General features: G+C 43.6%; 1 protein-coding gene across 7 annotated transcripts in view; it reads right to left on the bottom strand.

Annotated features, from left to right (window-relative positions):
* Nucleotides 1-548: 548 nt before the first annotated feature.
* Nucleotides 549-27515, bottom strand: part of DLG4 (discs large MAGUK scaffold protein 4) — a 170284-nt gene continuing 143317 nt past the window's right edge. For all 7 annotated transcript variants that reach the window (XM_075206113.1, XM_075206116.1, XM_075206115.1 and 4 more), the window contains 17 exons: nucleotides 27111-27235; nucleotides 25143-25312; nucleotides 23091-23227; nucleotides 21759-21903; nucleotides 21461-21599; nucleotides 20272-20428; nucleotides 20026-20128; nucleotides 18799-18919; nucleotides 18218-18388; nucleotides 13120-13150; nucleotides 10301-10328; nucleotides 7336-7383; nucleotides 7149-7250; nucleotides 3476-3648; nucleotides 3252-3361; nucleotides 1847-1938; nucleotides 549-1454 (listed from right to left, as the gene is read on the bottom strand). In XM_075206113.1, the coding sequence (XP_075062214.1) occupies nucleotides 1348-1454; nucleotides 1847-1938; nucleotides 3252-3361; nucleotides 3476-3648; nucleotides 7149-7250; nucleotides 7336-7383; nucleotides 10301-10328; nucleotides 13120-13150; nucleotides 18218-18388; nucleotides 18799-18919; nucleotides 20026-20128; nucleotides 20272-20428; nucleotides 21461-21599; nucleotides 21759-21903; nucleotides 23091-23227; nucleotides 25143-25312; nucleotides 27111-27235 (1959 nt within the window). In that variant the 3' untranslated portion in view covers nucleotides 549-1347. The remainder of the gene's footprint in view (nucleotides 1455-1846; nucleotides 1939-3251; nucleotides 3362-3475; nucleotides 3649-7148; nucleotides 7251-7335; nucleotides 7384-10300; nucleotides 10329-13119; nucleotides 13151-18217; nucleotides 18389-18798; nucleotides 18920-20025; nucleotides 20129-20271; nucleotides 20429-21460; nucleotides 21600-21758; nucleotides 21904-23090; nucleotides 23228-25142; nucleotides 25313-27110; nucleotides 27236-27515) is intronic.

The raw sequence follows: 27515 nt of genomic DNA, 5'->3' as shown, positions 1-27515 counted from the left end.
CGGAGACTGGAGAGTGACAAGAACACTGCTACGCCTGTTTCTGTGTGAGCAATGGAACTGGAGACTGGAGAGTGACAAGAACACTGCTACCCCTGTTTCTGTGTGAGCAATGGCACTGAGCAATGTCACCGGAGACTGGAGAGTGACAAGAACACTGCTACCCCTGTTTCTGTGTGAGCAATGGAACTGGAGACTGGAGAGTGACAAGAACACTGCTACCCCTGTTTCTGTGTGAGCAATGGCACTGAGCAATGTCACCGGAGACTGGAGAGTGACAAGAACACTGCTACGCCTGTTTCTGTGCGAGCAATGTCACTGGAGACTGGAGAGTGACAGCAAGCAAACCACAGGATGCCAACCTCTGCTTCACAGACTTCCAAAAGTCAGGGCATAAACATTATTACCATATGTACTAGGCCTGGGTATGGAAATTGGGAGATGTAAATACCAAGAGCAAAGTTACCCTAAAATTCACATTTGAGCTTCAGAACTAGACATCATTCCAGTGCATTTATACATTTCTGTAAACAGAGACACAGAGACAGAGGTAAATATATAACATTTTATTTATCCACATAAAATAGTTTTATTTTTTATTACTGTACTGTATGTAACCCTTCGCTGCCTGAGCCCTGCAGAGTGTCCTGAAGAGCATAGCTTCCTAGACCGCTTATGGGACAGAGCCTGCAGAGCATTTTTTTCATTCTCTCTGCCAGAGCCCTGCAGAGCATTGCGTACTTAACCCCTCCATGGCTTTGTTTGAGAGCTAAGGAGACATCCATGAATCTACTGCCCCTCACAGGGGAAGTTATTGTCCATACTGCCCCATACTCTAAGGGCATGTGTGTGGGGAGGGGGGGGTGTATCGGGGAATTTGTCCATTAATCCAGAGTCCCCCCTTCCAGTATAAGACGCATGCACAAGATAAACGCAGACAGCGAGATAAAAAACCAGGACTAAAAGTCTTTTTATACAACAGGCCCTATGCACTGTATGAGGTGTGACTGAGGAATCCACACCCAACTGCATACAGCAGGGGCTGGACCACAAAGAAACCACTCCCACGAGGAGCCAAGCAAGGACAGAAGAGCCGGATTGTGGTCTAGATAGAGTTTTATGCATGTATAAAGTACACACATAAAAACATATATAAACACAAACATTTTGGTCTCCTGTTATGTGGGAGGATATGTCAGTCCCTTTTAGAAGTAATAAGGCACTCCAGGGAGGGTTGGCGACATGAGGCCATGGAGGATCCAGAGTGCCTTATTGCCTCCAGAACATACAAAGCTCCAGGAGAGAGGAGTCTCCGCTGCTTCACGGTGGGGATGGAGGAAGAGGCTGGTTTTAAAGTCTTTCACGAGAAGGAACCCAAATATAGGGCCCTGAGAGGTCCTCGATGATCCCCTTTATTTTATGGTAGACCTCTTCAAAACTTTCTCCCTCGACCACCGCTGGAAAGAAGAAGACAGAAAGGAGAGAAAAAAGGTTGTAGAGAAAGGTTATTAGTAGAGGAAGGAGCAGAAGGATAAATACTTCATACATACTTCCAAACATGATTACGACTAACAAATATTTCACAAGCAACCAGTCTCCAAGAACTATAATAGAGATCAAGCTCTCCCTGACCGCCTACAGAAGTACAGTACATAAAACACAAACTGCAATCATTTAATTTTGTGCCAGTGCACCCAGTTTCAGGGAAAGATGGAGGGTCAAGATGGTGGTGTCGGTGGGGAGTGTTAAAGTTTACCCTTAGTGATGGGAGAAGGTCGGAGAATCAGGGGCATCACACATCATGATGACCATTGTACAATACAACCTACATACTCAGCGTTTGACTCACCTGAAAAACACTCTGTAAAGTCTTGTTCCAGTTTCGTTGACCTTTCATACGTTTTTCTAGCTTGTTCCTCGGTTAAACGTTTGTTAATTTCTCTGTAGATGAGATAATTGGAGGAAGGACAGGATAGAAATGGTTATAATCCGCAGAAGAGTGGCACAGATAGATTGTCAACAATTCAGGCAATACGGAATAACAATAATCTCTAAACTAATTGGAAAATGTGAAATATTGGCAGAATGAGATCTATCTCCAATGGAACTGAATCCCTGATACAGACAGATAACATTATATATACAGAGAACCAGTACTGATATACACCCAACTACTGATAATAGACACTGGATACATTACATACACAGAACTTTAAATCAGTCTGAAGATTCTAGATACATAGACCCAGGATTGTCACCAATGGACCCAGATCAGTTTGGACTTTGGAAATATGAATTAAACAGGTATAGAACAGCCACCAATAGACATATATCTCTATGCCTATCTGACTGTGCTGGATACACTTGACCAGGACGGTCATCCATACCCAAATCTCAAATTTCGTTTTGAGATACTAGATAACTATGATTGTCACCAACTCACCCATATCTTTACATTAATCTGGAAATACCAGATACACAGTACCAGGGGGTAAATGTATGATGCTCCGATTTTTTCAACTTGCCGGAAATCGGCGACTTTGCAGGTAAAATTTAAAGTGGCGATGGCTTGTAAAGGCAAACTTGCCTCCACTCACTCCACAACTTGCCTTTACAAGCCATCGCCGCTTTAAATTTTACCTGCTAAGTCGCCGATTTCTGGCGAGTTGAAAAAATCGGAGCATCATACATTTACCCCCTGGTCTGTTACCAACAGGCCAAGATCTCTATGTCAGTTTAGAGATATCAGAAATAAAAATGAAACCCTACATCAGTCTGAAGATACTAAAACCAAAACGGTCACCAATGATTCCCAGATGTCTACATCAGACTGAAGCCCTTCGATACAGAGGACACAATATATCAGCAGCTCAGAGTGTTATATCCATGTGAGGACAGTCATCAATGGACGCAGATCTCTACATCAGTCTACAGATACTAGCCTCAGGGAACCAGAACTAGATCTCTGAATCGTCTGACGATACAAGATACAGAGAAAGAGGACTGTCACCAGCACATACACCCACATCTCTACCTCCGTCTGGAGATACTAGATGCCCTCAACCCTATATATCAGTCTGGGAAAATCAAATACACAGAACCAAATCTCAGAAAAATGGACCAAGATCTTTACATCAGTCTGCAGATGCTACAACTAGGACTCTACAGCCTGATCTGAAGAGGTTGGATACATAATGGAAATACTCTCAATCCTTGGAGACAATGTGGAACAGACAAGAGCATGAAGGACTTACAGGATGTTCTCCAATGTTTTAGGCCGTATAAAAATTGCGATAGGTTGAAGCTGGGCAGCTTGCAGGCGCCTGACGGCATTGGCTGAGACATCCAGGATACAATGCTTGCCCTGTGAAGAGGATAACAGGAAGTTAGGACTGGAAGAAGATGGGTGAATAGTGGTGTTTGGGGGTGATATTTATGTTCTGTGGATCACACAGTGTCGGTAGTAGGACAGTTTTACCTGTTCGGCGACCTCTCTGACACTCTGTACACTCGTTCCATACAAGTGTCCATTATATTGTCCAGCTTCAATAAACTTGTGACCCTGAATATCCTTCTCCATCTTTTCCCGAGATGATACAAAGTGATAATCTCTCCCATCCACCTCGTAATCCCGTTTGGGGCGTGTCGTATCTACAGGGTATAATGGGTTAAACTATGGGTGGTATGTGGTAGTTAGTAAGGGCAGCAACATCAAACAAAGCTGGTATATAAGAGCTCATAAACTGATATACACAGAAGATTGAGACAAGAGATACTGGACCTATCACAATTTATGGTGCATCATTGATATAACCAACAACCAAACTTACTCTTCAGTAGAAGGAACATACATAATAATATCAAATCGGTAGGGATTAGAGGCCTGTTTATAAATGAAAGCCCTATCATGGCGATAAGTCTGTTGTGATAAACGGTGGAGAACAATCAGTGATCCCCATGTTTCTCCCTGAGGCCGCAGAGCGATACTCACTTGCCAGCAATACTGGGCAGGAGAGGTCAGAGTTAGCTTAGACTTTGCTGATTTGTGTGACCCAGCGACGGAAGGGAAAGCCAAGGTCTGAGCTTCAGTTCCACTCATGGAAAAACAAAATGTCTAAAGACAGACTGACTTTATTTTAAAAACTAAAAATGTATTTAAATAATAATAAAAATTTGGGTGAATTTCCCAAAACATAATTGATTGTGATCTGTTATCGCCATCCTGAGACAGTGATGACAGAACAATAATTAGACCGTCGCTATAGTTGTACCCAGGAGCAGATCTAGAATTTTGTTTAAGATTTAGGAGGGGTGATTTAGTCCCGCCCCCTCTTTGATAGCTAAGCACGCCTGCGGCTGCCGACTATGTGCAGGTCCGTTCGTCAGAGACAGGCAGGGAGAGTGTGCTGTCCGGCTGCTCTGATTGTATATAAAACACAGAGCAGCCGGGCAGGACCCTCTGTCTCTGCTGAACGGACCTGCACATAGTGTGCAGCCGCAGGCAGCAAGCTCCTGCAAGGAGGGACGATTACTCCGATCGCCCCCCCCCCACCTTGGATCCGGCAGTGCTTCTACCTTTGCTATACTTGTGCCGCCACTATACCTGTACATCCACTATATCTGTTAATCTGATATACTTCTACCTCCACTATATCTGTACATCTGCTAAACTTCTACCTCCGCTATATCTGTTAATCTGATATACTTCTACCTCCACTATATCTGTACATCCGCTATACTTCTACCTCCGCTATATCTGTACATCTGCTATACTTCTACCTCCGCTATATCTGTACATCTGCTATACTTCTACCTCCACTATATCTGTACATCCGCTATACTTCTACCTCCGCTATATCTGTACATCTGCTATACTTCTACCTCCACTATATCTGTACATCCGCTATACTTCTACCTCCGCTATATCTGTACATCTGCTATACTTCTACCTCCACTATATCTGTACATCTGCTATACTTGTACCTCCGCTATACTTCTACCTCCACTATATCTGTACATCCGCTATACTTCTACCTCCGCTATATCTGTACATCTGCTATACTTCTACCTCCACTATATCTGTACATCCGCTATACTTCTACCTCCGCTATATCTGTACATCTGCTATACTTCTACCTCCACTATATCTGTACATCTGCTATACTTCTACCTCCGCTATATCTGTACATCTGCTATACTTGTACCTCCGCTATACTTCTACCTCCACTATATCTGTACATCTGATATACTTCTACCTCCGCTATACTTCTACCTCCACTATATCTGTACATCTGCTATACTTGTACCTCCGCTATACTTCTACCTCCACTATATCTGTACATCCGCTATACTTCTACCTCCGCTATATCTGTACATCTGCTATACTTCTACCTCCGCTATATCTGTACATCTGCTATACTTCTACCTCCACTATATCTGTACATCTGCTATACTTCTACCTCCGCTATATCTGTACATCTGCTATACTTCTACCTCCTCTATATCTGTACATCTGCTATACTTCTACCTCCGCTATATCCGTACATCTGATATACTTGTACCTCCGCTATATCTGTACATCTGCTATACTTCTACCTCCGCTATATCTGTACATCTGCTATACTTCTACCTCCGCTATATCGTACATCTGCTATACTTCTACCTCCGCTATATCTGTACATCTGCTATACTTGTACCTCCGCTATACTTCTACCTCCGCTATATCTGTACATCTGATATACTTGTACCTCCGCTATACTTCTACCTCCGCTATATCTGTACATCTGATATACTTGTACCTCCGCTATACTTCTACCTCCGCTATATCCGTACATCTGATATACTTCTACCTCCGCTATATCTGTACATCTGATATACTTCTACCTCCGCTATATCTGTACATCTGATATACTTCTACCTCCGCTATATCTGTACATCTGATATACTTCTACCTCCGCTATATCTGTACATCTGATATACTTGTACCTCCGCTATACTTCTACCTCCGCTATATCTGTACATCTGATATACTTGTACCCCCGCTATACTTCTACCTCCGCTATATCTGTACATCTGATATACTTGTACCTCCGCTATACTTCTACCTCCACTATACCTGTACATCTGATATACTTGTACCCCCGCTATACTTCTACCTCCGCTATATCTGTACATCTGATATACTTGTACCCCCGCTATACTTCTACCTCCACTATACCTGTACATCTGATATACTTGTACCCCCTCTATACTTCTACCTCCGCTATATCTGTACATCTGATATACTTGTACCCCCGCTATACTTCTACCTCCGCTATATCTGTACATCTGATATACTTGTACCCCCTCTATACTTCTACCTCTGCTATATCTGTACATCTGATATACTTGTACCCCCGCTATACTTCTACCTCTGCTATATCTGTACATCTGATATACTTGTACCCCCGCTATACTTCTACCTCTGCTATATCTGTACATCTGATATACTTGTACCTCCGCTATACTTCTACCTCCGCTATATCTGTACATCTGATATACTTGTACCCCCGCTATACTTCTACCTCCACTATACCTGTACATCTGATATACTTGTACCCCCTCTATACTTCTACCTCTGCTATATCTGTACATCTGATATACTTGTACCCCCGCTATACTTCTACCTCTGCTATATCTGTACATCTGATATACTTGTACCCCCGCTATACTTGATCCTCCATTATGCCTGTACTTCCGCTATATTTCTGCTTTTGCTATACTTGTACTTCCATTATACTTCTACCTCTGCTATATTTGTAGCTTCGCTATACTTGAGCCTCCGCTACACTTGATGAATAGGATGCCCGTACGAACACATGGCTGATACCTCCTGGCCAAAGCCGGTAAAACGCACCTGACTTTCTATTATTAGGGCTCGTTGCCCGTTGACGAATATGATCCTAGGTGTATAAGAGTTTATTACTACAGATTAGGTTTCATATTATACATAATATTATAGAAATATCATATAAGATCCAAGGAATCAGAGGTAACTAAAAGCGATAATTAAACAAAGCTTTTATTCTAATAATTAAAATAAAGAATTTCATCCAATAAGGAAACTATGAATTAAATAGAAGAATAAGGTATATTTTATGCTGCAGACTCACGGGGGACACAGGAGCCAAACTTGTCAGGAAACTCAGAAAGAAGATCGTCATTAACCCTGTCCTTCCCAGGGCCCAGAATGATGATGGGACGAGCATAATGCACTAGATACAGGAGAGAGAGGATACAGTTATATACAGGAAGATGAGAGGTGACCATCGTTCTCTACACAGACAGGCACAGACCTACCTTCCATTTGTGCAACTGTCTCATAGCTGAGGACTATCTCTTCTCGACCTGCCAAAACACAAGGAAAGACAGCGGCGAAAACATTTACTACACTACAACTTGTCTCAAAGAAATGATATAAACACCCCAATTACATGTGTACAGGAATAGTAGAGATACAGGACAGGATGGAGGTGTAGTGACAGAGCTGTGTGTGTGTGAGTCAGTACAGGAATAGTAGAGAGATACAGGACAGGATGGAGGTGTAGTGACAGAGCTGTGTATGTGAGGTCAGTACAGGAATAGTAGAGAGATACAGGACGGATGGAGGTGTAGTGACAGAGCTGTGTGTGTGTGGTCAGTACAGGAATAGTAGAGCGATACAGGACAGGATGGAGGTGTAGTGACAGCTGTGTGTGTGTGTGAGGTCAGTACAGTAATAGTAGAGAGATACAGGACAGGATGGAGGTGTAGTGACAGAGCTGTGTGTGTGTGAGGTCAGTACAGGAATAGTAGAGAGTTACAGGACAGGATGGAGGTGTAGTGACAGAGCTGTGTGTGTGGGGTCAATACAGGAATAGTAGAGAGATACAGGACGGATGGAGGTGTAGTGGCAGCTGTGTGTGTGTGTGAGGTCAGTACAGTAATAGTAGAGAGATACAGGACAGGATGGAGGTGTAGTGACAGAGCTGTGTGTGTGTGAGGTCAGTACAGGAATAGTAGAGAGATACAGGACAGGATGGAGGTGTAGTGACAGCTGTGTGTGAGGTCAGTACAGGAATAGTAGAGAGATACAGGACAGGATGGAGGTGTAGTGACAGAGCTGTGTATGTGAGGTCAGTACAGGAATAGTAGAGCGATACAGGACAGGATGGAGGTGTAGTGACAGCTGTGTGTGAGGTCAGTACAGGAATAGTAGAGAGATACAGGACAGGATGGAGGTATAGTGACAGAGGTGTGTGTGTGAGGTCAGTACAGGAATAGCAGAGAGATACAGGACAGGATGGAGGTGTAGTGACAGAGCTGTGTGTGTGGGGTCAATACAGGAATAGTAGAGAGATACAGGACGGATGGAGGTGTAGTGGCAGCTGTGTGTGTGTGTGAGGTCAGTACAGTAATAGTAGAGAGATACAGGACAGGATGGAGGTGTAGTGACAGAGCTGTGTGTGTGTGAGGTCAGTACAGGAATAGTAGAGAGTTACAGGACAGGATGGAGGTGTAGTGACAGCTGTGTGTGAGGTCAGTACAGGAATAGTAGAGAGATACAGGACAGGATGGAGGTGTAGTGACAGAGCTGTGTATGTGAGGTCAGTACAGGAATAGTAGAGCGATACAGGACAGGATGGAGGTGTAGTGACAGCTGTGTGTGAGGTCAGTACAGGAATAGTAGAGAGATACAGGACAGGATGGAGGTATAGTGACAGAGCTGTGTATGTGAGGTCAGTACAGGAATAGTAGAGCGATACAGGACAGGATGGAGGTGTAGTGACAGAGCTGTGTGTGTGAGGTCAGTACAGGAATAGTAGAGCGATACAGGACAGGATGGAGGTGTAGTGACAGAGCTGTGTGTGAGGGGTCAGTACAGGAATAGTAGAGAGATACAGGAGAGGATGGAGGTGTAGTGACAGAGCTGTGTGTGTGAGGTCAGTACAGGAATAGTAGAGAGATACAGGACAGGATGGAGGTGTAGTGACAGAGCTGTGTGTGTGAAGTCAGTACAGGAATAGTAGAGCGATACAGGACAGGATGGAGGTGTAGTGACAGAGCTGTGTGTGAGGGGTCAGTACAGGAATAGTAGAGAGATACAGGAGAGGATGGAGGTGTAGTGACAGAGCTGTGTGTGTGTGTGTGAGGTCAGTACAGGAATAGCAGAGAGATACAGGACAGGATGGAGGTGTAGTGACAGAGCTGTGTGTGTGTGAGGTCAGTACAGGAATAGTAGAGAGATACAGGACAGGATGGAGGTGTAGTGACAGAACTGTGTGTGTGTGAGGTCAGTACAGGAATAGTAGAGAGATACAGGACAGGATGGAGGTGTAGTGACAGAGCTGTGTGTGTGAGGTCAGTACAGGAATAGTAGAGAGATACAGGACAGGATGGAGGTGTAGTGACAGAGCTGTGTGTGTGAGGTCAGTACAGGAATAGTAGAGAGATACAGGACAGGATGGAGGTGTAGTGACAGAGCTGTGTATGTGGGGTCAGTAAAGGAATAGTAGAGAGATACAGGACAGGATGGAGGTGTAGTGACAGAGCTGTGTGTGTGTGAGGTCAGTACAGGAATAGCAGAGAGATACAGGACAGGATGGAGGTGTAGTGACAGAGTTGTGTGTGTGTTAGGTCAGTACAGGAATAGTAGAGAGATACAGGACAGGATGGAGGTGTAGTGACAGAGCTGTGTGTGTGTGTGAGGTCAGTACAGGAATAGCAGAGAGATACAGGACAGGATGGAGGTGTAGTGACAGAGCTGTGTGTGTGTGTGAGGTCAGTACAGGAATAGTAGAGAGATACAGGACAGGATGGAGGTGTAGTGACAGAGTTGTGTGTGTGTGTGAGGTCAGTACAGGAATAGCAGAGAGATACAGGACAGGATGGAGGTGTAGTGACAGAGCTGTGTGTGTGGGGTCAATACAGGAATAGTAGAGAGATACAGGACAGGATGGAGGTGTAGTGACAGAGCTGTGTGTGTGTTAGGTCAGTACAGGAATAGTAGAGAGATACAGGACAGGATGGAGGTGTAGTGACAGAGCTGTGTGTGTGAGGTCAGTATAGGAATAGTAGAGCGATACAGGACAGGATGGCGGTGTCGTGACAGATCTGTGTGTGTGTGTGTGTGAGGTCAGTACAGGAATAGGATAGAGATACAGGACGGTGTAGCAACAGATGTACACAGGGTGAACACAGGAATAGCAGAGAGAGAGATGAAGGAGTAGTGACAGAGCTTTAGGGGTGATGTGGAGAGGGAATAGCAGATAGGTGAGATACATACTCTGAGACCCTGTGGTGCTGCTTCGATCCTGCGCAGCAGAGGGGAGAAGTGGAAAGGCAGAGAGACAGACAATCTCAGTGAGAGGGCCAGTCACCAGACACAGCACAACTACACAACAAACACACAACATCTACACAATTATCAAGACGTCAGAGCTGGTTGTATTGGTATCTGTCTTGGATTGCTACCTGGTAAATACACGAACCGGCCAGTCCTATGCGGTGGCGCCGAGGGCCTGGATTTACACTAACATTCAGGAGTTTCCATCGGCCAATGGGAGCAGTTGGGCATTGAGTTTGTTATATATGGAGAAGTAGTAATATAAGATTTTATGTTGTACAACAAGACCACTGAAGTGAGATAAAGTGACGGCACGGTGCAGTTTTCATCTCTATACTTCCATGTACTTTGCAGCCAGCAGTTGCCTTTCAGATAAGCGCATTTCTAGGCAAAGTTTGCTCAATGTAAGAAAGAAGCTACACCCACAAATAGTGAGCGACGTCCCGTTAGTCTGATGATTGTCTTTACACATTAGTGGGGGGAAAAGAGCAGTTTTTTAGGAGAAAAAAACATAAACCTTACTTAATGACAAGGGGGGGGGTGGATGTAACGTTGCAGGAGGGTGGACTGCGATGTGGTGGATGTAACGTTGCAGGAGGGTGGACTGCGATGTGGTGGATGTAACGTTGCAGGAGGGTGGACTGCGATGTGGTGGATGTAACGTTGCAGGAGGGTGGACTGCGATGTGGTGGATGTAACGTTGCAGGAGGGTGGACTGCGATGTGGTGGATGTAACGTTGCAGGAGGGTGGACTGCGATGTGGTGGATGTAACGTTGCAGGAGGGTGGACTGCGATGTGGTGGATGTAACGTTGCAGGAGGGTGGACTGCGATGTGGTGGATGTAACGTTGCAGGAGGGTGGACTGCGATGTGGTGGATGTAACGTTGCAGGAGGGTGGACTGCGATGTGGTGGATGTAACGTTGCAGGAGGGTGGACTGCGATGTGGTGGATGTAACGTTGCAGGAGGGTGGACTGCGATGTGGTGGATGTAACGTTGCAGGAGGGTGGACTGCGATGTGGTGGATGTAACGTTGCAGGAGGGTGGACTGCGATGTGGTGGATGTAACGTTGCAGGAGGGTGGACTGCGATGTGGTGGATGTAACGTTGCAGGAGGGTGGACTGCGATGTGGTGGATGTAACGTTGCAGGAGGGTGGGCTGTGATGTGGTGGATGTAACGTTGCAGGAGGGTGGGCTGTGATGTGGTGGATGTAACGTTGCAGGAGGGTGGACTGCGATGTGGTGGATGTAACGTTGCAGGAGGGTGGACTGCGATGTGGTGGATGTAACGTTGCAGGAGGGTGGGCTGCGATGTGGTGGATGTAACGTTGCAGGAGGGTGGGCTGTGATGTGGTGGATGTAACGTTGCAGGAGGGTGGACTGCGATGTGGTGGATGTAACGTTGCAGGAGGGTGGACTGCGATGTGGTGGATGTAACGTTGCAGGAGGGTGGACTGCGATGTGGTGGATGTAACGTTGCAGGAGGGTGGACTGCGATGTGGTGGATGTAACGTTGCAGGAGGGTGGACTGCGATGTGGTGGATGTAACGTTGCAGGAGGGTGGACTGCGATGTGGTGGATGTAACGTTGCAGGAGGGTGGACTGCGATGTGGTGGATGTAACGTTGCAGGAGGGTGGACTGCGATGTGGTGGATGTAACGTTGCAGGAGGGTGGACTGCGATGTGGTGGATGTAACGTTGCAGGAGGGTGGACTGCGATGTGGTGGATGTAACGTTGCAGGAGGGTGGACTGCGATGTGGTGGATGTAACGTTGCAGGAGGGTGGACTGCGATGTGGTGGATGTAACGTTGCAGGAGGGTGGACTGCGATGTGGTGGATGTAACGTTGCAGGAGGGTGGACTGCGATGTGGTGGATGTAACGTTGCAGGAGGGTGGACTGCGATGTGGTGGATGTAACGTTGCAGGAGGGTGGGCTGTGATGTGGTGGATGTAACGTTGCAGGAGGGTGGGCTGTGATGTGGTGGATGTAACGTTGCAGGAGGGTGGACTGCGATGTGGTGGATGTAACGTTGCAGGAGGGTGGACTGCGATGTGGTGGATGTAACGTTGCAGGAGGGTGGACTGCGATGTGGTGGATGTAACGTTGCAGGAGGGTGGGCTGCGATGTGGTGGATGTAACGTTGCAGGAGGGTGGGCTGAGATGTGGTGGATGTAACGTTGCAGGAGGGTGGACTGCGATGTGGTGGATGTAACGTTGCAGGAGGGTGGACTGCGATGTGGTGGATGTAACGTTGCAGGAGGGTGGACTGCGATGTGGTGGATGTAACGTTGCAGGAGGGTGGACTGCGATGTGGTGGATGTAACGTTGCAGGAGGGTGGACTGCGATGTGGTGGATGTAACGTTGCAGGAGGGTGGACTGCGATGTGACCTTTAACATTTGAGATTAAGCTGAATCCCTCAAACATAGAGGCAGCTCTCGCTGGTCTACTGGGAGAGTCCGTGTACCTTGAGGTTAGTGGGGCCTGTGGTCATCTAGGTGCGCAGGGGCAAAATCTACCCCCAGGGATCAGGGATTGACTCCCAAAAGTGAGCAGTGTGCTAGAACTACAATGAGTGCTCCCACTAGATCAGATGGATAAAGACCAATTGGCACTAAGGCCGGGGATAGATCTCCAAAACTATGATTATAAGATGCACATCCAAACTCTCAGCTTTATAGATATCTGGAGAACTGGTTCTGATAAATACTTCCTTCAGAATGGTGTAAGATACAGACAATATTAACTCACAATTACCTTTAATCGAGACCATTCTCGTCGTTCGACTCTGTGGAGAGAAGGATAAAATGATGGCATGTAAACCATTGTGTTATTATACAGCTGGTCATGTGTATGTTGTGTTATTATACAGCTGGTCATGTGTATGTTGTGTTATTATACAGCTGGTCATGTGTATGTTATGTTATTATACAGCTGGTCATGTGTATGTTGTGTTATTATACAGCTGGTCATGTGTTTGTTGTGTTATTATACAGCTGGTCATGTGTTTGTTGTATTATTACACAGCTGGTCATGTATATGTTGTGTTATTATATAGCTGGTAGTGTTTATGGTGTATTATTATACAGCTGGTAGTGTTTATGGTGTATTATTATACAGCTGGTAGTGTTTATGGTGTATTATTATACAGCTGGTAGTGTTTATGGTGTATTATTATACAGCTGGTAGTGTTTATGGTGTATTATTATACAGCTGGTAGTGTTTATGGTGTATTATTATACAGCTGGTAGTGTTTATGGTGCATTATTATACAGCTGGTAGTGTTTATGGTGTATTATTATACAGCTGGTAGTGTTTATGGTGTATTATTATACATCTGGTAGTGTTTATGGTGTATTATTATACAGCTGGTAGTGTTTATGGTGTATTATTATACAGCTGGTAGTGTTTATGGTGTATTATTATACAGCTGGTAGTGTTTATGGTGCATTATTATACAGCTGGTAGTGTTTATGGTGTATTATTATACAGCTGGTAGTGTTTATGGTGTATTATTATACATCTGGTAGTGTTTATGGTGTATTATTACACATCTGGTAGTGTTTATGTTGTATTATTACACAGCTGGTCATGTGTATGTTGTGTTATTATACAGCTGGTAGTGTTTATGTTGTATTATTATACAGCTGGTAGTATTTATGGTGTATTATTATACAGCTGGTAGTGTTTATGGTGTATTATTATACAGCTGGTAGTATTTATGTTGTATTATTATACAGCTGGTAGTATTTATGGTGTATTATTATACAGCTGGTAGTGTTTATGGTGTATTATTATACAGCTGGTAGTATTTATGGTGTATTATTATACAGCTGGTAGTGTTTATGGTGTATTATTATACAGCTGGTAGTATTTATGGTGTATTATTATACAGCTGGTAGTATTTATGGTGTATTATTATACAGCTGGTAGTATTTATGTTGTATTATTATACAGCTGGTTGTATTTATGGTGTATTATTATACAGCTGGTAGTGTTTATGTTGTGTTATTATACAGCTGGTAGTGTTTATGTTGTGTTATTATACACCCAGTTTATTTCAAAATGATTTCACATGTCACTGCCTCACACAAGATCACTTTCAATAGAAAAACTTTCCATTTTATAACAAATAAATCTGTTTGTTTTTTGTATGCTGCTAATAGTCTGACAGCAAAAACACAAGTTATTTCTCCAAAAAAATAAATATTCTAGTTAGTTGAGATGAGATCTATCTAACGCAGTCTGTATTTACTGTCTAGTACTATGATATATATATTCAATGCATTAACAACAATCAGCAAACTCTTGTAGCCGACTATTCTCTACAGAGCTGCTTCACAATAACGACAGGATTCTATCGCTCTCCTATGTCCCATGAACACTACTTTCCTAGCAGAGCTCAGCAGGTAACCTTCTCCCTACGCGCTGTCTGTTCTACAAGGGCACTTGAGAGAACGAGGGCGGACTATATATACAGAAGATGGTGGTCCAAAACTTGGGAGAGTTTTGCCAAAATAAAAAATCATGGAAATTACATTTTGCCTCGTTTTGAGATCTGAGTTTGGCGGGAGAACCCGAATCACGACTCGGATACCCAACGTCGGAATTCGCCCGATTTTACTTAATCGAGTCACTTATCTCTGATTGTTATACAGCAGGTTGTGTTTATGTTCTATTAATATACAGCAGATTGTGTTTCTGTTGTATTATTATGCAGTTGTTTGTGTTTATGTATTATGGGCACAGTGTATCTGATCTCTCAACACAGGGCCTGATAAAAGGTTCAGGCGTCCAGGGGCGCACGCAGGAATGTCGGGGGGGAGGGGGGGGGGTTTCCCCCCCGACCAAAAAAACCCAAAACCAAAACACGCAGCAGCTCCGTTTCAGCAGCACTGTACTATACAGCAGCCGTGGCGCTGTCAAAGAAGCGTCCACCGTGGATATACAGCACCACCGTGGATGCTTCTTTGACAGCACCGCGGCTGCTGTATAGTACAGTGCCGCTATGGTGGGCGCTTAGTTAGCGGAAGGGGGGGTTTCTGGAGACCGACCCAGAAAGCCCCCTGCGTGCACCACTGGCGTCCCTAGGCTAACACACTCGTAGCACCCCCTAACCTTCCACACCAAACTGATACATGGTAAGTAAAAACTAACTTGTCCTTACTTTAAAAACCAGCTTCCTACACCATCAGATGGCCTGGATGTAGGGTGTATATTCTGGGCATTTCTACACCATCAGATGGCCTGGATGTAGGGTGTATATTCTGGGCATTTCTACACCATCAGATGGCCTGGATGTAGGGTGTATATTCTGGGCATTTCTACACCATCAGATGGCCCGGATGTAGGGTGTATATGCTGAGCATTTCTACACCATCAGATGGCCCGGATGTAGGGTGTATATGCTGAGCATTTCTACACCATCAGATGGCCTGGATGTAGGGTGTATATGCTGAGCATTTCTACACCATCAGATGGCCTGGATGTAGGGTGTATATGCTGGGCATTTCTACACCATCAGATGGCCTGGATGTAGGGTGTATATGCTGAGCATTTCTACACCATCAGATGGCCTGGATGTAGGGTGTATATGCTGAGCATTTCTACACCATCAGATAGCCTGGATGTAGGGTGTATATGCTGGGCATTTCTACACCATCAGATAGCCTGGATGTAGGGTGTATATGCTGGGCATTTCTACACCATTAGATAGCCTAGATGTAGGGTGTATATGCTGGGCATTTCTACACCATTAGATAGCCTAGATGTAGGGTGTATATGCTGGGCATTTCTACACCATCAGATGGCCTGGATGTAGGGTGTATATGCTGGGCATTTCTACACCATCAGATGACCTAGATGTAGGGTGTATATGCTGGGCATTTCTACACCATCAGATAGCCTGGATGTAGGGTGTATATGCTGGGCATTTCTACACCATTAGATAGCCTAGATGTAGGGTGTATATGCTGGGCATTTCTACACCATCAGATGGCCTGGATGTAGGGTGTATATGCTGGGCATTTCTTCACCATCAGATGACCTAGATGTAGGGTGTATATGCTGGGCATTTCTACACCATCAGATGGCCTGGATGTAGGGTGTATATACTGAGCATTTCTACACCATTAGGTGGTCTGGATGTAGGGCGTATATGCTGAGCATTTCTACACCATCAGATGGCCTGGATGTAGGGTGTATATGCTGGGTATTTCTACACCATTGGATAGCCTGGATGTAGGGTGTATATGCTGAGCATTTCTACACCATCAGATGGCCTAGATGTAGAGTGTATATGCTGGGCATTTCTACACCATCAGGTGGTCTGGATGTAGGGTGTATATGCTGGGCATTTCTACACCATCAGATGGCCTGGATGTAGGGTGTATATGCTGGGCATTTCTACACCATTAGATAGCCTGGATGTAGGGTGTATATGCTGGGCATTTCTACACCATCAGATGGCCTGGATGTAGGGTGTATATGCTGGGCATATCTACACCATCAGATGGCCTAGATGTAGGGTGTATATGCTGGGCATTTCTACACCATCAGATGGCCTAGATGTAGGGTGTATATGCTGAGCATTTCTACACCATCAGATGGCTTGGATGTAGGGTGTATATGCTGGGCATTTCTACACCATCAGATGGTCTGGATGTAGGGTGTATATGCTGGGCATTTCTACACCATCAGATGGTCTGGATGTAGGGTGTATATGCTGGGCATTTCTACACCATTAGGTAGCCTGGATGTAGGGTGTATATGCTGGGCATTTCTACATTATCAGGTGGTCTCGATGTAGGGCGTATATGCTGAGCATTTCTACACCATCAGGTGGTTTGGATGTAGGGCATATATGCTGGGCATTTCTACACCATCAGGTGGTTTGGATGTAGGGCATATATGCTGGGCATTTCTACACCATCAGGTGGTCTGGATGTAGGGCATATATGCTGGGTATTTCTACACCATCAGGTGGTCTGGATGTAGGGCGTATAGGCTGGGCATTTCTACACCATTAGGTAGCCTGGATGTAGGGTGTATATGCTGGGCATTTCTACATCATCAGATGGCCTAGATGTAGGGTGTATATGCTGGGCATTTCTACACCATCAGGTGGTCTGGATGTAGGGCGTATATGCTGGGCATTTCTACACCATTAGGTAGCCTGGATGTAGGGTGTATATGCTGGGCATTTCTACATCATCAGATGGCCTAGATGTAGGGTGTATATGCTGAGCATTTCTACACCATTAGGTAGCCTGGATGTAGGGTATATATGCTGGGCATTTCTGGGTGCAATGAGTTGGTCACTATTGGTGTTGGGCCGTGGTAGTTAATATATGATGTTAACTTCTGGTTATAATATGCTGGTCATAGCAAGGTGGTGATTAATGGCTATAGTATGCTGGTAATTTCTGTTTCTACTATGCTGGCCAATTCTGATTATTGTATGTTGGTAATTTCTGTCTCTAGTTTGCTAGATATTTATGTTTCTAGTATGCTGGCAATTACTGTTTGTAGTATGCTGGCTATTTCTGGTTCTCGTATGCTGGCCATTACTGTTTCTAGTATGCTGGCCATTACTGTTTCTAGTTTGGTAGTAGGTTGAAATGTGTGGTTATAGTCTACTGGTACTTTGTGGCTATATTTTACTGATAATTTCTAGTTATATTATCTTGGTGATTTCTGGTTACAGTAAGGTGGTAATTTCTAATTGCTGTTAATGATATAATTTGTGTTACTTAATGTTCCTCTTTTGTCACTTTGCTATGGTTGCCATGACACACTTTGTTTTTCTCTCTGAGACACCTATGAAAATACTTTTCCATAAATAGCTTTGTCTCACCTTCTCTTACTGGGGATGAAGCCGATCTCCTCTCCTTCGGGCAGGACACGTCGTGCCTGCCACCACTCTTCATCTGTGGCATCCATGACTTGTAGTACATCCCCAAACTTGAAGCTCAAGGCTTGGCTGAGGAAACCACAGTCCCGGGTCTTATCGTAGTCAAAAAGCGCCCTGCAGAAAGTGCACAGACATTAGTAAGGTTTAATGCATGTAGCACAGAAGATGAACAGGACATTGTAATATAAGAAGATAGATTCTAACATCTAATAGAGGAGCTACAGAGACACAGGGACATTCTACTTTTGTATGGAGGGGAGATAGTGGTATAATAGATGTGTGAGTATTATGAGACACTGATACTAATCAGAGAAGACAAGCTTATAAGGATATAGACATCATAGGTGGACTAGTGACATGTTTTTCAATGATCCCCACATCCCCTCCTGAGCTAAACTTTCATCTTCTTGCAGCTAATTTCAACCAGCTATTCCTCTGTTTCCCTTCTTCTATCCCATCTTTTGAGCCTCAGATGTCCCATCTTTTGAGCCTCTCATACACCCAGCACTCTGCCAGCCTCTCACCTGATGTAGAACCCTCTTTTGGTTCCATTAGTGTTGTGCAGTGATGCACTCCCAGATCCAAGACTACTATTCATTAGCTGTTCCCGCAAGTCATGGATCTTGGCTTCAAACCTGCTGTACTCTGTTGAGACACATATAATGCTGACATATCAGTCTTGTTGTATCACATATTACATACGGTATATCATGTATATATATCACACCATGGGGCCTAGTTATCAATAGGTCCCAATGTGCAGTTATGAGGCTTATTTTTTATAACTGTAATTTAACAAAAAAAATCACCAGCAAGCTGGGCCAGTACCACTTCAGGACAGATTTGGGCTTTCAGTTCCACCATTAAACAACAACAAAAAATTACTGCCCTAAGACGATAACAGATAGAGAAGCGCTGTGTCTGGATGATAACAGATAGAGAAGCGCTGTGTCTGGATGATAACAGATAGAGAAGCGCTGTGTCTGGATGATAACAGATAGAGAAGCGTTGTGTCTGGATGATAACAGATATAGAAGCGCTGTGTCTGGATGATAACAGATAGAGAAGCGCTGTGTCTGGATGATAACAGATAGAGCAGCGCTGTGTCTGGATGATAACAGATAGAGCAGCGCTGTGTCTGGATGATAGTCTTCAATATACATCCATTAGAAGGTTGCTCACTGTTTACAGTAGATAAAAGGTTACAGGATATTATATTGTGTCATTTGAGTGAAGTTGGTTTAAACCCTGTAATATACACAATAGTATACACACTTGTTAAGGTTGACACATAGATACAATGGGGATTACATCCACGGCCAGATTAACCCTAGGGCTAACTGGGCTACAGCCCAGGGGCCTCGGGTATCCAAGGGGCCCTTGAAAGTGCTCAGCAGCAGTATTGATCGGTTGGGGGCGGGGGCGCCCCCGGCGTGATCAATGCTGCTGAGCACTTTCACTGCGGTCCTTCCCCGGCGCGCTGTAGTCTCCTTACTGAGGAGATCTCGTGAGTCTCACTCTTACGAGATCTCCTCAGTAAAGAGAGTACAGCGCGCCGGGGAAGGACTGCAATGCCAGGAGAAGAAGGTAAGTGCCTTGGGGGCGGCTCGGCTCACTGGGGGGGAGGGCCTCACGGAGGAATGGAGGCCCTCTTAGCCCAGGGGCCTCCATTCCCTTAATCCGGCCCTGATTACATCCAAACTGATATATAATATCATGTTTATATACTTCTCTATGGCAGCACCACTTACCCTCTGGCTTGTACTGTGCAATAATGGTGACAATTTGACCTGCGTTCTTCAGCGCTAGAGCCGCCTGTTCATGTGTAGCGTTCCTCAGATCCACCCCGTTCACCTGAAAGACATTGATGGGAAACAGGGTTATAAACATGGCAGCCGGCAGTTGTTCTATCAATCAATGGAAAGTTCAGGGCACATGCATAGATACATTGTGCTAGATAGAAATACAACTAGGACATTAGTAGCTATGATACTCACAGACATTATCTGATCTCCCTTCCTCAAAGCTCCGCTCAGGTCAGCCGGTCCCCCTGCCAAGATAAACGAGATAAATATTCCTTCCCCATCTTCTCCTCCAACGATATTAAAACCTAGGCCTGTAGATCCGCGATGTATCACAATCCTGCGTGGTTCTCTACAACACATGTAAACAATAGTCAATACATTTAGCAACCTAATATTGTCCTTCCATCCCTATATGTGCCTACACCACCACAAACCTAGACTGTCTATATATTAAACATCATGTCTTCTCCTCACACTCAGTGTGACCCTGCCTAAATCCCCTCCATGTACTCTCAATCTTCTGCTCCACCATCTCCCTCTTACCTAACATTGTCTGACTCTCTCCTATCTACTATCCACCAAATCTTCCTTACCTGACCCTGCCTAAATCACCTCCATGTACTCTCAATCTTCTGCTCCACCATCTCCCTCTTACCTAACATTGCCTGACTATCTCCTATCTACTCTCCACCAAATCTTCCTTACCTGACCCTGCCCAAATCACCTCCATGTACTCTCAATCTTCTGCTCCACCATCTCCCTCTTACCTAATATTGTCTGACTCTCTCCTATCTACTCTCCACCAAATCTTCCTTACCTGACCCTGCCTAAATCACCTTCATGTACTCTCAATCTTCTGCTCCACCATCTCCCTCTTACCTAACATTGTCTGACTCTCTCCTATCTACTCTCCACCAAATCTTCCTTACCTGAGCCTACCTAAATCACCTCCATGTACTGTTCCACCTCTTTCAATTTTACCTGACTCTGCCTTACTCCCTCCTATCTACTCTCCACCATATATTCTCCTCATGCTCCATGTGAGCCTGGCTAAATCACCTCCATGTACTATTCCACCTAAAGCTGCCTAATTATAAGCTGTCCCACCCTCTCCCTCTTACCTGACCCTGTCCTATTGTTTTCTATTTACTCTTTCACCCTCTGTATCTTAACTGAGCTTGTCTGATTTCCCTTTATTTATTGTCACATCATCTCTTACCTAATCCTGTTTAATTATCCGTCATCTTTATTACTTGAGTCTGAGTAATTCTTTTTTGTCCAGCTCTCTCTTATCTGAATAATTGTCCTCTGTTTACTTCCCCACCATTGCTCTCACCAGAGTCTTCCCAATTCCACCCCATCATCTATGTGTCTCCCTTACCGTGGCACCTCCTCCTCTCCCATTAGTTCTTTAGGGATGGGTGAGTATCTGCGGGGTGAGGTTGGGGTCATCACTGGTGCATACTCAGGGCCCAGATAACTGGGGTGACACAGGTCACTATCCAGTTGCTGAGAGTAAGCTGGAAAGAGTAAGATATACATGAGAAGAAGGTATCGAGAGATCCTATGGAATTTAATGGGTGGGGAGGAGGCAGCAGAAAGAGACAGATGAGATGAAAGAATACAGGAAAAACTAGAATGTAGAATGATGCAGAACTGACAAGTGAGCATTTACTTACACGTTGTGATATCTGGGGGTGCGTAGGAATCATTCAGATAGACATTGGTTGGTTTGGCCACTTTCAGGTAGACAATATCTGACGTATTCTTCAAAGCTGCAACAGCGTCTTCGTGCATTACATCTTCTAGGCTGACATGATTCACCTGTAGAGTTAAACTATCAGCAACATTTGCACGTGGCATGTCATACTATTATGGAGGGTTAGGATGGTACCACAGGTACTGCAGCAAGCTGTATGCCCTTTACGGGGAAGAGTGGCATAAAAAAAGGATATGGAACCAGACTCTATTGCCGGAAATCTTTATGGAATCTATGGAACCATTAGCCAAGATAACAGGTCATAACCACAATACATCAATGTACTGGGTGCATTCATTGGGCCCCCAATCTCCATTCCAAATCTTTTAAGGGTCATAGCAGAATGGGATTTGTTGTTGGGTATAAACATCAGTATAACTCTTCTACCCAATGGGTACATTTCCTTAACAAGTAAAGACTTCTATTTAGGAATTCACATGGCTTCTACAATTCAGTGGTTCTAGGTGGTGGTTCTACAAGTGTTTTACTCTCATCTGTGGAAATACATAATACTTATAGGAGAACTCCAACCCCTAGGGAGAATAAACTCTTCCGCTTAGGTCCTTTATAGAATCCCCACACCATTCCCAAAATATGAAATACAATTATTACAGCAGTTCATACTGTGCTATGTCTGGAACCAGAAAGCCCCAGGGTAAAGTAGAATAATGACCAGTCATAAGCTTGAGGGCAGCCTGTCCCATCCTACTTTATATAAGTATTACATAACAGCATGACTTTCTACCAAGATCAATCCATGAACCTGGGCCAAAGGCCTTCACTTCACGTTGGATTGATAATATCCAAACGGACATCGTCTTACATGTTTCCCAGCATGCTTCAGAGACTGTGACCAAAGGTGCACTTTTACACATTTCCTAGTAAAGGTTTAGAACACAGGTGGGATGAAATTAGTTCATGATAAACATATTTGTACAATGGACCACTGGAGAACATCTAACAAACTTTCAGTATATCTTCACTATCTTCTATGAGAATTGCCCCCTTGGAATAGTTCTGTCATAAGAGATGTAACAGGTAAGGGGGTTGGAAAGTGGAGTGGGCTATGGACCAGCACCCTCCCCCCCATAAAAGCAGCAAAGGATCATTTGTGGTCACTCCTGCATACTTATGGGTGAATGGGAGTTAGATGTAACGTATAATTTGGACAATTCTATAATAAGATGGTGGGTGTTGCAAAGAGTTATATAGAAAAATAAGAAAAATACCCAAAAGCGAGTGCTGATCTTACCGCAAGAATTTTGTCTCCAATCTGAAGCCGCATGTCCTTGTGTGCTGCACCACCCTCAATGATCTTGGTGACATATATACTATTATCACCTGGAATGTGCTGATTGCCAACACCACCGGCAATGCTGAAACCCAGACCTGAGAAGCCGTCGGATATAGAATGTGGACAGGACAGAAAAATGGTGTATGGCGGTGAGAGATAGAGAGAAGTTTTTGAGAAAGGAATAAGGTGAAGGAGAGAATAACGACGGTTGATTAGAGAGATGGGGAAGGGTGTTGAGGGAGAAAGATAAGATGAAAGTGAGAAGGATGGTGGAATACGGAGAGAAATGGGGAGAGGTAGTTGGGGAGTGGGATCATATGGATGGAAGCGTAGAATGGTGGATAAAGAAGAGTGATAAAATGAAGGAGAGAATAATAATGGATTACACCGAGAGATGGTGGAGGTGGTTGAGAAGATGGAAGAGAGAAGAAAGGTGGATTATGGAGAGAGATGAATAGAAGTGGTTGAGGGAGAGGGATAAAATGGAGGAGAAAAGAAATGTGGATCACAGAAAGATATGGTGGAGGTGGTTGAGGAAGAGGGACAAGATGAAAGATAGAAGAATAATGGTTTACACCGAGAGATGGTGAGATGTGGTTTATGGATAAGATGGAAGAGGGAAAGAAGGTGGATTACAGAGAGAGATGAGTAGAAGTGGTTGAGGGAGAGGGATAAAATAGAGGAAAGAAGAATAATGTTTACGGAGACAGATGGGAAGCGGTGGTTGAGAGAGGTATAAGATGGAGGAGAAAAGAATTGTGATTACAGAGAGAGATGGGGGGAGGTGGTTAAGGGAGAGGGATAAAATAGAGGAGAGAAGAATAATGGATTATGCAGAAAGATGGGGAGCGGTGGTTGAAGCACAGGGAGAAGATGTATGGGACAATGGTGGATTACCGGAGAGAGATGGCGATGGGATGGTTGTGGAAAGGAATAGTGGATATTGGCAATAAGATAGGTAGACATGATGTAATGGGGAGTGAGAAGAGGTAGACAATTCATGGTGGTAAATGTAGAGGAGATAAAGGGAAGAAATAACAGAAGTTAATATTCAAGTCCGGACATATGTCCGTTAGCATAGCGTATCTTGCATGATACCACACAACGCATGCACAGATACAGACTTTATGCCAATATACGCAAATGCAAGTAATTCATATCCGCACGTATCTGACACTTATGACCCCTTACGACTTGGGAGGCGGAGCAGGGGAGGGAAGGTCCGGACCAACATAAGCCATGTACAGTAAGGCCGTGTTAAAAGATATCCAGCCAATTCAAGTCCTGTGATTATGAGTGCGCTTATTTTCAAATGTATCTTTTACAACTGCTACAGGTCAGTTGATTTAACAATGTAACATATGTGTCTTAGTAGCTATCACAGATGAACTGTGTGCATTTACCAATTATTTTAAAAATGCATTGTATGCACTGTACACATTGGAGTAAATTATTTAAGTATTTAATACAAAATAATTTATGAAACTAAAAAATAATGAATTATATTTGAAAGACTTTTTTATTTATTTTATTGCTAGCAGTGTTATTTTAATTTATATATTATTTTATATTTTGATCAAATAAAGTTATGTCTGTTCTGATGTGAAAGTATTGTACTTACGTATGTACGTATACTTCATTCTGTTATGTATGTCTATGTATGGAAAATACTGGTTATACAGAACATATGTCCAGCTTAATTCAAATCATAATGTATCGTAAGTAACACTTTGATTTCAGTATTGGTGGAACTACACACAAGTTGCACACTCTTTTTACACACGTAAATTATGGTGATTTGCATTTGAACTTGAATCAGGCCCAGAGTGTCTTAAGAGGAATTTCATTAAGCCACTATACATTTTACACCATATTCTACTAAGATTTCCCTCTATTTCCTCTTTTAGTCCTTAGTAGTTTTCCAAAAAATACATTTTTTTGTGGTTAGTCTCTAATCTATTGTAACATTCTACTTCTTAAATGTGGAGCTGATTCAGTTGAAAATTGTACCTTTTGGACCTTTAATTAGTTTTATTTCAATTATTTTCTCAGACGCTGGTTTTCTGCGCATCACGTACAGTCGGACAATAGAGCCAGCATCCTTCAGAGCCTCCACCGCTGTGCTGTGTGTTACCTCGCGTACGTCAACCTCATTCACAAATAGGATACTGTCATTCACCCTGAGAGAGGGAGTGTATGGAGCCACAAGAGGAAATGGGGAGTAAGAAGGAGTCAGGACCAGGATTGAGGATGAGAGAGATACAGAGAAGTAAGTCAAGTAAAGCAGCAACATTCTTTATAGTATAAGTATAATTGCATTGCATGATGTTTATAGCGAGTTTTCATACCAGCAGTTGACTAAAATATGATAAGCGCATTTAAGTACATTCCCCCTGTTGTCGGGGTCATTATGTACAAAGTAGAACAAGGTGCCTTCAGAGCTGCATCATCATGAAGATAAATCCTGAGTCAATAACTTTTTCCTCAAGTCAACATGAGGTTCTGTATTCTTAAAAGCCATTAAAGATTATTTATGATACCGTAAAGCTCCGAGCCTGCAGCCCATAATCCAAGAGGTCGGGCGTCTATTTTGTGGCCTAAATCTATTCAATTCAAGCAATACAAATAGAGTTTGCAAATGGACATTTTGGCGTTTGTGGGAGGGAAAATTGTGCATGTTCAGATGGGGGGGCTTGCCAGATTACAGCCAAAAGCAAACATTAGATTTTATTTTGACAGATTAAATATTTAGAATCAAGAATCAATTCTCTGTGCTGATCTCCATTCAAATATTACACATGTAATACACAAAACTTCGAGGTTGTAGTATGTGGTTAGTTGTTATGTATCTTATGGACTGACGCGTTTCATCACCTTATTTTTTAGATAATACTTCATTGGTGATCATTGCTAAAATAAGAAGATTATCAATAGTTGTGGTTTTGGATGTCTTTTTTAAATGGCATTTTTAGATCAGTGCACTGATCAATAATAAATAGTGTCATTTCATGTTGTATTTTTATATTTTTGTTTTTTAGTTATTTCATTAAATGTGTATTTTTATTAACACCAGTTTCACTGATTTATTCACAGAATTGAGTGGGCACTACTCTCAGCGCTGTGCTTTTTTAGTTTAATTTTAATTTCACATAAGAACTCACAAGTTCTCCACAGTTGCGGGAGCTGAACCACTAATCATGTTATTGGGATACATGGTTACTCAGCACCAGAAGAGTTTCTGGAAATGGCGGTGTGCCCATACACAAAGCAACGAACACCCCTTAAATGTGTCCACTCCACCTCTCCATTTCAATCATCTTAGTTTTCCACTGCTCACTCACCCAATCATGTGTGCACCTGACCCCACCCTCTAAAAATACCATGCCTCACCCACAGCGATGTCACACCCCATTAGGCCACACCCCAATCTATTGTATTGTGGGGGGACTATACCTATACACTGACAGGAGGTTTCTGGGGAAGAAGAAGAATTAGACTAAGGAATTGTAGTAAATGGTGAGCTCAGCAAGATGACTTACTGGCACCTTTATAGAAGCCAAGTAAAGTCCTGTAACAAGAATATTTATATACATTCATGCATCCTTATGAGCATTAGATAAATAAAAAGGTAATATAAAGTGCTACCAGCATTAATGACAACTTCCGGGGGGCTTTCGTTTTATACAAACCTCACATAGCTGCCTGATGCAGAATCTAGGAACTGTAATTCCCAATATGAGATGATGACTGGCCTCACTTCTATGTATGTCTGGTTGTGGCCTCAGTAACTCATTATAGGCACAAAGGACACAGAAAAAGTGAAGTTATAAATATCAGAAATCGAGGACGTGTGAAATCTTCTCACTCCTACACATCACGAGTATCAACGTAATCTGTCCCAGGAGCATAGGAACATCAGAATACACGGGAAGAACATGGTGGAACAGATGACTTCTCACTGAGGACCTGGTAACCTACCTGAGTCGCCCATCTTGTGCCGCTGCTCCTCCTGGAATGATCTTGGTGATGAAAATGCTGGGGTCATCTCCTACATGAGGGTTGTCTGTGCCCCCTGCGATGCTAAACCCCAAACCTGAGTTACCCTGGGAAGAGAAGAAACTCTGTGAGATAAGGGAGATGTGAGGAATCAGAGAGGCCACCTAATGAGGATAGATAGATAGATAGATGTACATGAGATAGATAGATAGATATGAGATAGATAAATAGATATGAGATAGATATATAGATAGATAGATAGATAAATAGATATGAGATAGATAGATAGATAGATATGAGATAGATAGATAGATATGAGATAGATAGATAGATATGAGATAGATAGATAGATAGATAGATAGATAGATAGATAGATAGATAGATAGA

The sequence above is a fragment of the Mixophyes fleayi genome, chromosome 4 (assembly GCF_038048845.1).
Source record: "Mixophyes fleayi isolate aMixFle1 chromosome 4, aMixFle1.hap1, whole genome shotgun sequence".
In the NCBI taxonomy this organism is placed as follows: Eukaryota; Metazoa; Chordata; class Amphibia; order Anura; family Limnodynastidae; genus Mixophyes; species Mixophyes fleayi.
This window is presented reverse-complemented; position numbering and strand designations above follow the sequence as displayed.